The sequence below is a fragment of the Podarcis liolepis genome, assembly GCF_965112155.1.
Source record: "Podarcis liolepis genome assembly, chromosome: 5".
NCBI lineage: Eukaryota > Metazoa > Chordata > Lepidosauria > Squamata > Lacertidae > Podarcis > Podarcis liolepis.
Genome location: NC_139556.1, coordinates 86,654,261 through 86,667,682, shown reverse-complemented (window position 1 = coordinate 86,667,682; position 13,422 = coordinate 86,654,261). Strand labels below are relative to the sequence as shown.

The window sequence follows — 13,422 nt, the reverse complement described above, 5'->3', positions numbered from 1 at the left end:
CTCCCTTCAGATGTGAAGGAAATAAGCAGCTATTCTATCTTTAAAAGACATCTGAAGGCAGCCCTGCTTAGGGACGTTTTTAATATTTAATGCTGTATTGTTTTTAACACTTGATTGGGAGTCGCCCAGAGTGGCTGGGAAACTCAGCCAGATGGGCGGGGTATAAATAAATTATTATTATTATTATTATTATTATTATTATTATTATTATTATTATTAGCATTTTTATAGTGACCAACATTCCAGCCATTCAAAGTGAGAGGTTTTGCATACATGCGTCTCTCCAGTCTGCATTCATTATCACAGTTCCCCTCATGGAAACCCTGCGCGTTGCAGAGGATTCTGGAAAAAGGGGTGTGTGAAGTGTGTTCTGGGGGGGGGGGCACTCACTTGGTGTCCTGGGTTGGGTTATTCTTCCCACTCATGAAAGAGCACCCTCTCTTGCCATCTCACACTCACAGTGCAGCTAGCAATGGCCCTGTATTTCCACATGGGTGCATTGTGTTGCTGTGGCAAAACATGTAAAGTGGGAGGTGCAACCCACAATGGCGGAAGGCTACCTTCCCCACCAACACACTCTGTAATACAAAGAGGTGCCTATCTGGCCCAGACCCCAGCAAAGGAGCAAATGGCAAGCATTGGTCTTCCATCTTTTCTCACAAGGATGTGTGCCCCTGAGTTGTTGCTGGACCCCCATTGCCCATCATCAGTATACCTGAAGGAGCGTCTCCACCTCCATCGTTCTGCCCGGACACTAAGGTCCAGTGCTGAGGGTCTTCTGGCGCTTCCCTCACTGCGAGAAGTGAGGTTACAGGGGACCAGGCAGAGGGCCTTCTCGGTAGTGGCACCCGCCCTGTGGAACACCCTCCCACCAGATTTCAAAGAAAAAATAACTACCAAACTTTTAGAAGACATCTGAAGGCAGCCCTGTTTAGGGAAGCTTTTAATGTTCCAGATGGGCGGGGTATAAATAATAAATTATTACTATTACTATCATCATCATCATCATCATCATCCCTGGCCATGCTGGCAGGGGCTGATGGGAGTTGTAGTCCAGCAACCTCTGGAGGGCAATAGGTTCTCCACCCCTGTTTTAACAACAATAAAAATCCCCTTGTGAATCCGAATTAACCCGTTTGTATAATGTTTCTCCAGCCACCAATCCCATTACGACAACCTGGATCAGGATATTGTGCAAGGAGAAGAACAAGGTGCCCAGGAAGAAGAAGAAAGTAAGTGACGTTCTCTCCAACCCTTGCCTTTAACGCTGTCTTTGAAATACGCTGTGTGTAATTGAAAATGCAATCAATGGGTTGGCCATATTTAAAGCAGGTAAAGCCTAGCTTGGCTTATTTCTGGATTTCATGGCCAGTGGAGAAGGGGTGGGGCTCATTCGTCTCTATCTTGTTGTCCCAAAATTTTCCCTGTCTACATTATCCAATTTTCATACGTCTTGAATTGCACATGGAAGCTTTTTCTTTCGTGGCTTACAAATACGGTGTTCCTTTCTGAATGGAAGGAGGGCTGAATGAACTATCTGAATTGCCTTTGATCAGATTACGATCGGCAGAACCAGCACCCAGATGAAGCGGAGGAAGAGGACCACAATAATGCAAACGGACAACAGGATCATGAACTGGACCACCGAGCAGAGAGCGAGCAGAATGAAGAACCGGTGAGTGGGAATAGCATACATTGATATTTTAAAGTTGCAATTTTATAACAGACATCAATAGACATAAATCTAGCTAAATCAGTAATTGTGTGTCAAGCACCATGCTGGAGGTGCTTTTTCTTGTAACAAAGGCAGAAGCAAGGCTCGTTTGGCCTAGAGGTACCGCCTGGGATTGTCGGTGACACTGACTGGGGCCACCATCTTAAGTTTTCCCAGGTATTTTGTGGCAGCCATTTTTTTTTTTTAAGAAAAACAACAGTTCCACAGAATGTTTGGAGCATTGCATTTTGGGAAAACTACGATGGTGGCCAGGAGCCCATTCAGCAGTACATTGCTGAGCCCTCTTCATCAGCTGGCTCTGAGGCTGGTGGTCCTGTCTTAAAAGCAATAAAACAAACAAATAAATGGGGTGTGGTAACATCAGAGAACAAAAATGTAGGCCAAGAATCTTGCCGTATCTTGAAATAGTAAATCAGTTTCTTCAGAATTCAAGGAAGGAAGGGTTAGGAAGGAAGTACGAATAATAACAGCTAGCATTTATATAGCACTTCCATGTCTTCAAAGTGTTTCATGTTTTGTTTTACATATATATATGCTTTTATCTTAGGTTTTATATCCTGCCTTTCTAAGCAAATGCTACTTCAATGTGATTTGCAACGAATTTAAAACAAAAGCCATTTAATAGCTCAATTTAGACTGCAGTCAAGCATATCTCTCTCTCTCTCTCTCTCTCTCTCTCTCTCTCTCTCTCTCACACACACACACACACAGAGCAATAAAGCCAGCTGATCTTGGCAAGACAGGCAATTATTCTCTCCACATAGCGAAGGTTGAGGTGAGAGAGGGTGGCTTGTTTATAAGGCAGTTTCTTAAGTTCATGGCAGGGGTGAGATTGTCTCCAAGGGGTTCCTGGTTTGCAGCTGAACATTGAAATTGAAATATTGAAATACTTTATTGTCACTTGTACAACTTGTATACAGTGAGATTACACAAGCACCCCCACTCAGCTCTCTTTGTCTTAATTACCCTCGTTTACTGACGCACACCCACCAAACCCGAAAGTCAGTTTCCCTATTGTTATCTTTTCATTCAGCAGCCTAACAGCCCACGGATAGAAGCTGTTCTTGACCCTGTTGGTGCAACTAATTATGCTTCTATATCTTCTGCCTGAGGGCAGGAGATCAAGAAAGTGCCGGCCAGGGTGTGAATCATCCCTGAGAATTTTCCTCACTCTCCTGAGACAACGTTCTTCCGCTATTTCATCCAGCGGATTCACGGGACAGCCCATAATATCTTGTGCTGTATTCACCACCCTATAGGCACTTCCTATCAGTTGATGTCAAACCAGCGTACCACACCGTTATGCAGTCTGAAAGGACACTTTCTATTGTGGACCAGTAGAAGGAGATCATCAAATGCTGATTGACATCGTTCTTTCGCAATACTCTGAGGAGATGGAGTCTCTGTTGGGCTTTCTTAGCTGCTATGCTACACAGGCTTGATGGATCAAGCTTGGAAGTAGGAAGAGATGTGCTCAGATCAGTATGGCCCTGTCAGTTTTAACACAGTGAGCACCTGCCTACTTGCTCCTCTTATAGTGGTGCCCCTTGACTGGGAGTGGATGCTGTAAAGAATTACCCTAGGTGTACTAACTTGTAAGTCTTTATTAAACCTACTAGGGCAAGTCAGTTTCTCTCCTGGTTTGACCTACTTCACAGGGCTATTGTAAGGATCAAGAAGTCTGGCCCTGATCCTGCGGCCTTTGGGTGAAGGCCTCTAAGCTGCCATCCCATACACTCAGTTCAACAGCTGAGAGTTGGCTGGGTGCCCATCAGACTTTTTAATTTGCAGCCGCTGGAGATTTGCATCTGGGTATATGTCTCCTTGTGGTGAATGGCTCTGAGACCCCCGTGTATAGGGCGGTATATAAATTAAATAAATAAATAAAAAATGAAAAATCAGAAATGTAAGGTAGTATCTAGTACCAATGCTACTCAGAGTAGACCTGTTGACGTTAATGGGAATGACTAAATTTCAGTGAGTCTACTCTGAATAGGGCTTCATTGAGTACAACCCATAGATTGTAACTTTGCCTGCTCTTGAAAATCTAAATCAGATCTGAGTGATGTGTTGGATATGGACCTAAGGCGACATTGTCGTGAAATGCACTTTATTCTTTACTGAAATTCTCTTGAAATGCAGAAGACAGCCGGGGATGATGTCAACCCAGCTGATGATCCCAACAATCAAGGGGAAGATGAGTTTGAGGAAGCAGAGCAGGAGAGGGAAGAGAACCTGCCTGATGAGAATAAGCAACTGAAGCCGAATAACCCAAAACAAGGGAACCCTGAAATGGAAGAACATTTAGTGGTCAGTATACAAAAGGCCATAGCTATCAAGTGGAGGCCCTGTTTCAAACAAAGGCTGCAGCTTCAAGGGATGACCTGCATGTATGAAATAGCCATTTCAAATAGGCATTTCACCTCACACACAATGCATTACAACGCCTGACCTGTTTGCTGGTCATTGAGGGTTTTTTTCTAGACAAAAGTGAGTTTCCCATGACAATTAGGCTTCCATGGGGTTGCTCTGCTTTGCATTCTGCCACACCTTCCTTCCAATTGCAACAAGGATAATTTCCTAAAATGACCACATGTGAAGTTTGCCGCAGCTGATTTGTTTCATTTATTTACACCTTTCTTTCATGATCCTGGTCTAAACCACAGAGCCTAGGGCTTGCCAATCAGAAGGTTGGCGGTTCGAATCCCCGTGATGGGGTAAGCTCCCGTTGTTCAATCCCAGCTCCTGCCCATCTAGCAGTTCGAAAGCACATCAAGTGCAAGTAGATAAATAGGTACCACTCCGGCAGGAAGGCAAATGGTGTTTCCGTGCGCTGCTCTGGTTCGCCAGAAGCGGCTTAGTCATGCTGGCCACATGACCCAGAAGCTGTGTGTGGTCAAACGCCGGCTCCCTCGGCCTATAGAGCGAGATGAGCACCCAAACCCCAGAGTCGTCCGTGACTGGACCTAATGGTCAGGGGTACCTTTACCTTTACCTTTCATGATCCTAATCAGGGCAGCATATGTCAGGTTTCTGGGTAGTGTCCTATTAAGCTTAAATGTTCAAGAATGAGCTCTGGAATTGCTCCCTCTTCACGTTAACCACAGTGAATGTTGCATTGACACGAGTCTTTATTGTGGCAATGGGCTCCCTTGTAACCAGGATTTTTTTATGTGCTTTAAATGCTTTGCCTTTCATTGACCATTTTCAAAAGAATGCTAAAAGCATAGTTTAGAATAAGCCCCACTGAACACGGTCGATTTTACTTCTCACATATAGGGTTATGCTGCAAGCATGTCTTTCCTTACTACTGCTTTTAAATGGTAATTTCTGCCTCTTCCAGGCCCCCTTTTAATGTAGTCACTTTTTTGCATTGTATATATAGAATTTTATTACGTTTTCTGTTTTACAACTTAAAATACTAATTTTACATCCTTAAGATATCATTCTTCTCTTTCCATGGTTCATTTTACATGTCATAAATCCCTGCATATTTTACAAAAACTATACCTTTCAGTATTCCATTATTGCATCCATTATCTGTCACTTTTGCTCACTGATTGCAAAATGCATAAGCTCCTTTGAGTGCACGCTAATGTAGAAATATTGGGTTTATGTTACACAAATCTATTCTAATTTGTTAGATTTATACCATGCTCTTCCTCCCCAAAGGGAGTCCAGGGTGACTAAGCCCTGGTTGTAATAAAACTGTGGCTAGCTTTAACTATGGTTGGTTTCTTAACTATAAACTCCGGTAGAGGAACATTAATTGCTGCTAAAAGACGAAACAAAACTATACCTGCACAGACCTCCTGGTGAAAGGTGAGCATTGGAAATCAAATCCTTGCCATGTTGCATCCTTCCTCTTTTTTTGTAGCTATTCCTCTCCTGGTTGCCCTGGAATTGATTTTCAATAAGTAAGCCAGTGCATGGTTTTGAGTGATATTGGAGATATTAGCTATGGAATGTGTTTGTCTGCAGATGGTGGGTAACCCTGATCAGCAAGAAGACAATGTGGATGAGCAGTACCAGGAAGAGGGAGAAGAAGAGGTAAGGAACCTGAGGACACACACTTTTCTGGTTGTGAGGATTATAGCTGGGCGGAGGAGCAGAATGTATGCATCACAAGTGCTTTGGAGGAAGAATGTGCTAAAAATGTGATAAGTACCATACTTTTCCGTGTATAAGTCTATGTTTTTTTCAGTATGATGTGGTGGTTAAAAGTGGTAGACTCATAATCTGGTGAACCAGGTTCGCTTCCCCGCTCCTCCACATGTAGCTGCTGGGTGACCTTGGGCTAGTCACACTTCTTTGAAGTCTCTTAGCCCCACTCACCTCACAGAGTGTTTGTTGTGGGGGAGGAAGGGAAAGGAGATTGTTAGCCGCTTTGAGACTCCTTCGGATAGTGATAAAGCGGGATATCAAATCCAAACTCCTCCTCCTCCTCCTCCTCCTCCTCCTCCTCCTCTTCTTCTTCTTCTTCTTCTTCTTCTTCTTCTTCTTCTTTAAAAATCATGCTAAAAAGTGGGAGTTATCTTATACATGGGTAGTGCATAGGGTGGACGTTTGATTGGTTGTTGCCATGGCTGTCAGCGGCTATTGTGTATGTTATTGGTTGCTGCGTCAATGGATGGTGTTGATTGGCTGACGCTCTGGCTGTTGGTTGGGCGATTGGCAGTTTCTGCTGGTGATGGGACAGACGGGAGGCGATTTTTGGCAATCCCCCCTTAAAAAAGCCCAACAACCCTGGGTAACCCCCCCACCAAAAGCTGAACAACTCTGTGCCATCTCCCCCCATTTTCTTAAATTTGAGTCCCCGATGTCTTATACACGGAGGCATGTTATACATGGAAAAGTATGGTAACACTGACAAGAGCCAAAGCAACAGCTCTCTGAATTGCCAGCATATATCTGTATTATTACTATTTAAGTTCCTTACCCATTCTTTACCATACGGTCCCAAGGCTGGTTACTGCATTTTTTAAAATAAAAAAACACCACATTAAAAACAGTTTAAAAGAAAGAGATTTGCTGTACACTCAACTGCAGCCCTTCCCTGTAGGATATGGGAGAAAGAAAATGGAATATATTGAGTACAATTGAGTTCTTGCGGCTGGGAAGTGAACCAAAGCATATTCTAGGAGATAGGAGGAGAAAATCACCCTTTTTCTGCAGGTCAAGGCACTTTGGGCCCTCCTATATGTATATGTATTTAATGAATGTTTTCTTCCTCTATTATGCATTGCAAAGGTATGTCTTCAGTGTGGCATAGTGGTTAGAGTGCCGAACTGGGACCTGGGAGATGAAGGTTCAAATCCCCACTCAACCATGAAACTCCTTGGGTGACTTTGGGCCTGTCACTGCCTCTCAGCAGCCTAACCTACCTTACAGGGTTGTTGTTGTTGTGGGGATTAAATGAGGAGGATAATTACCGTATTTTTCGCCCTATAGGACGCACCGGCCCATAGGACGCACCTAGATTTTTTTGGGGGGGGAAAATAAAGAAAAAAAATTATTCCCCCCCCCCAGGCGCGGGGCTGGGAAGCTCGGGCTTTGGCAGCTTTGGCATCGCTCTGGGAGCTTGCGGGGCTGGAGGAGGGGAAAGCGGAGCTTCCCCCTCCCCCAGCCCCCAGAACGGGACCCAGAGCCATGTGGAAGCTGCGTGCAGCTTTGGCATCGCTCTGGGAGCTTGCGGGACTGGAGGAGGGGAAAGCCCTCCGCCAGCCTTCTAGCCAAGTCGGGGGACAGCGGGAAAGGTGCGCTGCGCCTCCCGCTGTCCCCCGAGTTTGCGGGGCTGGCGACGGGGAGGAGCAGGCTTCTCCCGCCGCCAGCCTTCTAGCCAAGTCGGGGGACAGCGGGAAAGGCGCGCTGCGCCTCCCGCTGTCCCCCGAGTTTGCGGGGCTAGCAACGGGGAGGAGCAGGCTTCTCCCCCTCACCAGCCTTCTAGCCAAGTCGGGGGACAGCGGGAAAGGCGCGCTGCGCCTCCCGCTGTCCCACGAGTTTGCGGGGCTGGCGACGGGGCTCTCCTGAAGCCTGGAGAGCAAGAGGGGTCGGTGCGCACCGACCCCTCTCGCTCTCCAGGCTTCAGCGAAAGCCTGCATTCGCCCCATAGGACGCACACACAGTTCCCCTTCATTTTTGGAGGGGGAAAAGTGTGTCCTATAGGGCGAAAAATACGGTAAACTAATTATCTAAAGAGGTTGTGCAGTCATGTTGGACTGGATTGTTTGTGTATAAAAACCACCTGTTCTCAATACCTTGAGTTCCAGAGAGAGAGAAAAGCAGGATATAAATGCAATGAATAAATGGCCACAAAACCTTAGGTGGCTTCAAATGGGTTCTTACTTCCCTTCCAACTGGCCATATGTGTCTCTTTTCAGGCCCAGGGAGATCTGACCGAGGAGAAGAAGAGGGAGCTGGATCACAACGGCGAGGAGCCATACGGCGAAAATGATGAAAATGTACGCACACTGCGTAGATGGGGGACGCTTGATAAAATGGGTGGTTAAGGGAGGCTTTGTGTGCTTCCTGCACCTTGAATATCGAGGTTACAGATGTCTGCATAACACTACTGGTCTACGTATAAAATGAGAAAAAGGACAAACTGGTTTCATTCCAGAAAGGAAAGCTCATCACGGGTTAATTCCGCATTACCCCACAGTGTGTTCATTTGAAAACAGATATAGGCACTCCCAGAAATGTGTGTGTATGTGTGTGTGTGTTCCTTCACCTGCCCGGTGGCAGTGTGAGTAAGCATATGCCAAGATTGTAATTGCCACTTCCTTCGCCAATTCACCTGGGGCATGTGCAGGGAGGAGAAGGCATGGGTCACCTAGTCAAGAGAAGAGGAGGCTTTTCAAAAGGCATATCAAGTAATCACACCCAACTTTGTGGACAGCAGGATCTGGAATCAATCTAGCAGCATTTTGAGGGTGAGCACGATTGATTCTGGATTGAGGAAACACAACATGTTTTGTGCTGCAAGCAGGGTGTTTGAACGCGGCCCTAGACCCCGACTACTCCAGGCTGAGGAGCAAGCAGCTTGCGCTCTTGCAGTTGCTATTGAACGGCCTCCGTGATGCAATGGAAAGAACACCAGGGCATTCTTGTTTCCCTGGACTATTTGACCTTTGTCAAACAATATGTGATCAGTTGACAATGTTGGACAGGTTAATTGGCCCAAACCTCAAGTGTAATTATTGGTATTCTTTTTAGAAGAATTTATAGCAATAGGGTTGAAGGGAGTCTTAAAAGAGCACAATATGTTGCTCCAGCTGTTTGTCGCAACTTGATCTCCCCCAGCAGAGGATAGTTCGGTTCAAGGCTTTAGTAATCATAGAATTTCAACAGCCTGCAGTAGCACAATAATCCTGTTTTGTTCTGTGCTGTGACTGGTGTGTGTGTGTGTGTGTGTGTGTGTGTGTGTGTGTGTGAAGAAATATTTCGCCATAGCAAATGCTGCAGAGTTTTATCATCAAATACATGTTTTCCAAAAAGCTGAATAGTTTTCTCTTTTGTTATCTTTGTTCTGGGGTTATTATTTTCTCATGCTGCCAGGCTGAAGAAAAAATGAGTGAAGGTGCAGAGCAAGAGCAAGAAGTCCAAGAGGAAAATAATCGTAAAGAAGGCCGTGATGAGAACTACGAGGAGGAAGAGGAGGAAGAGGAAGAAGAGGAAGGTGGCGCTGTGGCAGCAAAGGCTCATAGACGAGGGGAAATGTGATTCTTGCTTGAGCTGCAAAATGGCATCTGCTTGGAAAAAAAAGAAGAAAATTTCTAGTTGCTAGAGAAGGCCTTTTTATATGTACAGTGGTGCCTCGCAAGACGAAATTAATCCGTTCTGCGAGTCTCTTCGTCTAGCGTTTTTTTCGTCTTGCGAAGCAACCCTATTAGCAGCTTAGCGGCTTAGCGCTATTAGCGGTTTAGCGGCTATTAAAGGGTTAGCGGCTATTAAAGGCTTAGCGGATTAGCGGCTAAAAGGCTATTAGCGGTTTAGCGGCTTAGAAAAAGGGGGGGAAGCGGGGGGAAATCGGAACACTCGCAAGACGTTTTCGTCTTGCAAAGCAAGCCCATAGGGAAAATCGTCTTGCGAAGCAGCTCAAAAACGGAAAGCCCTTTCGTCTAGCGGGTTTTCCGTCTTGCGAGGCATTCATCTTGCGGGGCACCACTGTATACATAATTTAAATTTTTTCTCTTAGAAGTCTTTGTGGTTTTATACAAATGCAATATTTTAGGTTAGCATTCCTTTTGTACAAGATTTTAAGTGACAAAAACAAATAGGTGAGGTGGCAACCCCCTTATTTTTCCTCCTTATTTTTATACTGTTTCTTTTCTAGAAGTTTGAGAATCAGTTTCAACTTAAATCTGTTTGGCATTGTCCAAAGCGTCAGACTTTAGCTTTCAGGTGTATTGCTGGGGGTCAGGGGGGACCGATCATTAGTGCCTAATCTCTTGGAGTTTGAGAAACGGCCGGCTGCAGAGTTGCACCCATATCTCTGAGAGATGCTAGATTTTACATCCAGCTCTCTACGGGACAGCACATTTGAGCACCTCTGTGTATTCATTTTGATCTGAATGAATTTGGCCAGCACAGTATCTGCAGCATCTAAGTGAATATCGCTTGGCAGTTGTGAGTGTGCCAAAAATGGCAGTGTTTGAATCCCTTTGCATGTGACACTCATGCACACACTGGGTGGGACTCATGTTGCAGGTCTTTCACACCCTCTTGTTGCTCTGCTTCCTATAGAGGTGTAATTGATTGGATTAGCTCAATGCAGACATTTGGTCTTACCCATATATATGCAGTACCTAACTCACACAAGTGTGTTACCGCAGGCCATAAAGTATAGATGGATCAAAGGGTTTCTTCTTACCGCTTCAAATATTATGCACATGTAGACTTGGCCATTGTACATCTGACCCCAACATTGTTGTCTGTTGTCATGTGCTGGTGGAGATAGATCTGTCCTTAGCCTTATTGCCCTATCTCAGGCTGCAATCTCGGAATAAGCCCCAAGGAAAACAAAGAAGCTTACTTCTGAGTAAACATATTTGGGGTATGACTCTACCACCACTCAAATTCCTTCTAGATCAAAAGAAGATAGATATAGATTCCCCCCACCCCCAAATTTGGTTTATTTACCATATGATACACACATTTTGAAGTCACAGTCACAATTTCTTTTTCTATAGCACTGCGCACCTCTCAAAAAGTTGTGTAGGATTTGTTTTCGTTTGTAGACCGTAAAGTGCCTTTCTCAAGGGCTAAAGGAGTATTTCACATATATTATCTCAGTAATCCTTACCACAACCCTTGTAAGGTAAACCAGCAATACTGTCCTCTTATTTCCAAATGGATGTAGCCTAATGTTTAAAGAAGACAGCTGGCTGGAGGTTACCCAGGGGGTCATTGAAGCCATTCTCCTCTTGTGCATAAAAGCTCCCCTTCTCTGGGCTTCCACGGTTGGCTTGAATCTTAGTCATGATGTCAGTAAGGAAGGCAGGAGGTCAAATAAATGCATAAGAAGGCTGGAGACTGGTGGCTTGCCAGAGAGCCAGCGTGGTGTAGTGGTTAAGAGCAGTGGACTCGTAATCTGGCGAACCAGGTTCGCTTCCCTGCTCCTCCGCATGCAGCTGCTGGGTGACCTTGGGCTAGTCACACTTCTCTGAAGTCTCTCAGCCCCACTCACCTCACAGAGTGTTTGTTGTGGGAGAGGAAGGGAAAGGAGATTGTTAGCCCCTTTGAGACTCCTTAAGGGGAGTGAAAGGTGGGATATCAAGTCCAAACTCCTCCTCCTCCTCCTCTTCTTCTTCTTCTTCTTCTTCTTCTTCTTCTTCTTCTTGCCCTCTGGTCGCTTAGCCAGTGTAAAAGACCGGATAGTATTAAGGCATATACTGAATATATGGCTAACATGAGATTTGAAACCAGACCTTTCCTATCATAAGTGGGTGGAGATGATGGTCTCCTCTAACCTCAAATAAAATTTAGTATTATGTTTGACAGAAGAATGAAAAGAATGTGAAAAAAGAGTATGTTAATCTGTTGATACTCGGTTCAGTAGCTCTATTTTATGTTAGAAAAGTGTGTGGTACAAAATGTGGTACACTGGACTGCTTACAAGGTCCATATTCCTCACCTCCCTAATGATGTGCTGCTTTCCAGGCAAGCGGAAAGGCTTCACCTGGCAGAAATAAAATGGGTGGTTCTTTCCTGGCATGGTGGAGGATACACATCTTTAGCCACACAAGTCCTAAACCGCATAATCCCTCTAAGGGTTCAAACTGGGGACCGCAACTGGGGACCGCAATCAGATCATATATGTTGCATACCCCCATTACGTATTTTATTTGTATTTTTTAATGTGATGGTACGTTGGCTTCAAAAGGGTTAAAAATCAAGTTGTCATTGTTAAATGTCAGACACTGGGAATTGATAGCAGTGATAGACTAGCCCCACCGTACCTGAATCACTGGACCACCAACTCTGTTGCTTCTTATTCTCCCACTAATATTATTGTTTCTCCTGCAATTTTAACGGTGACCACATGGGCCAAGAGAATGACTCACCTGTTTCCTTCTGCCTACCCACCTGCAATCTTGTACGGTTAGCATCACGGGCGTGGGCCAGGTTAACGGGCAACAGTTCACAATGGCCTAGCCAGAAATTAGGACCTCGGCGATGCTGGTGTAGTGCATAGCTGTGATTTCTGCAGGCGACACAATGTGTGACTGCTGCTTTGTCTGAGGACAGGTGGCAAGTTCTGTGCTCGTGGGCTTGTAAGATCGTAGCTGAGTTGCAGAGCTTATATCTGTGAATATGCTGCACCACCCATCCTTCATGCGCTTCTGTTCCTAGGGATACTAGTGAGCAGGGAATAGGATAAGGTATTGGAGGACAGAATTGTGTGTGCCACATGACCTGCCCTTTGGCTGCTGAGCTAACCTGCCACCCACAGATGTGGCAGAAGATGATGTCTGCGGCCAATGTTGGAAGTAAGATTAATCTGTCAGGCCAGTTAGCTTCTACACATGGATTGGGATAGAGGCACCATCTTACGCTTCACATTTTGGAAGCAAAAGGTCTTGGGCTGGCTCCAACACTTCCTCCATCTTTTAAGAAATTGCATATATATGACCCATAGGCTACTATTTTAACTTTTTTATATGAATGTAATATAATTCATTTTTGTACTAACCTAATTATTAATTTTGCTTTTGTAGATGCTTTGAACTATTTCCTTTATATATATATATTTAAGAGTAGGGGTACTCTTAACATTTCATAGGACTGTATGTATGCGGATTTGAGGTTTTCTAAATGTTACAAAAAAAGATTTATCACACGGAGAAAAGAGATTCCTGTTTACATAAATGACTGTAAAGTGTATGATATGTACATAATCTTCGGAATACAAATATTTTGATACATTTGTGTGTATTTTTAATGCCATGGGGCAGTATTTAATTATTCTGAGGCATATTTTAGGATCATCAATAAAAGCTAGAATCAAAACTGACCACTATGTTAGTCTGGTGCTCTTTTTGCTATTGCCCTGGTGGCAGTTTCACAGCTGTTCTGAGAATGAATGGATAAAACTGCAGGTAAGGAATGCTTGCAAATATTAAGTATTTCCTGTTTCATCTTTAGTTGGAAATGTTCACACATGGATCATCTTGACTGCATCTGCT

At 44.6% G+C, this 13,422-nt stretch overlaps 1 protein-coding gene and 1 long non-coding RNA gene across 2 annotated transcripts in view; both read left to right on the top strand.

Annotated features, from left to right (window-relative positions):
* The window catches only part of GOLIM4 (golgi integral membrane protein 4), a 61,430-nt gene extending 48,180 nt beyond the window's left edge, over nucleotides 1–13,250 (top strand). The window contains exons 11-17 of the mRNA XM_083504133.1: nucleotides 1,156–1,232; nucleotides 1,557–1,675; nucleotides 3,878–4,045; nucleotides 5,717–5,785; nucleotides 8,116–8,196; nucleotides 9,293–9,541; nucleotides 9,907–13,250. Coding sequence (XP_083360259.1) covers nucleotides 1,156–1,232; nucleotides 1,557–1,675; nucleotides 3,878–4,045; nucleotides 5,717–5,785; nucleotides 8,116–8,196; nucleotides 9,293–9,457 — 679 coding nt within the window. The 3' untranslated portion in view covers nucleotides 9,458–9,541; nucleotides 9,907–13,250. The remainder of the gene's footprint in view (nucleotides 1–1,155; nucleotides 1,233–1,556; nucleotides 1,676–3,877; nucleotides 4,046–5,716; nucleotides 5,786–8,115; nucleotides 8,197–9,292; nucleotides 9,542–9,906) is intronic.
* The window catches only part of LOC310707521, a 140,840-nt gene that overhangs the window by 50,834 nt on the left and 76,584 nt on the right, over nucleotides 1–13,422 (top strand). The window lies entirely within an intron of this gene.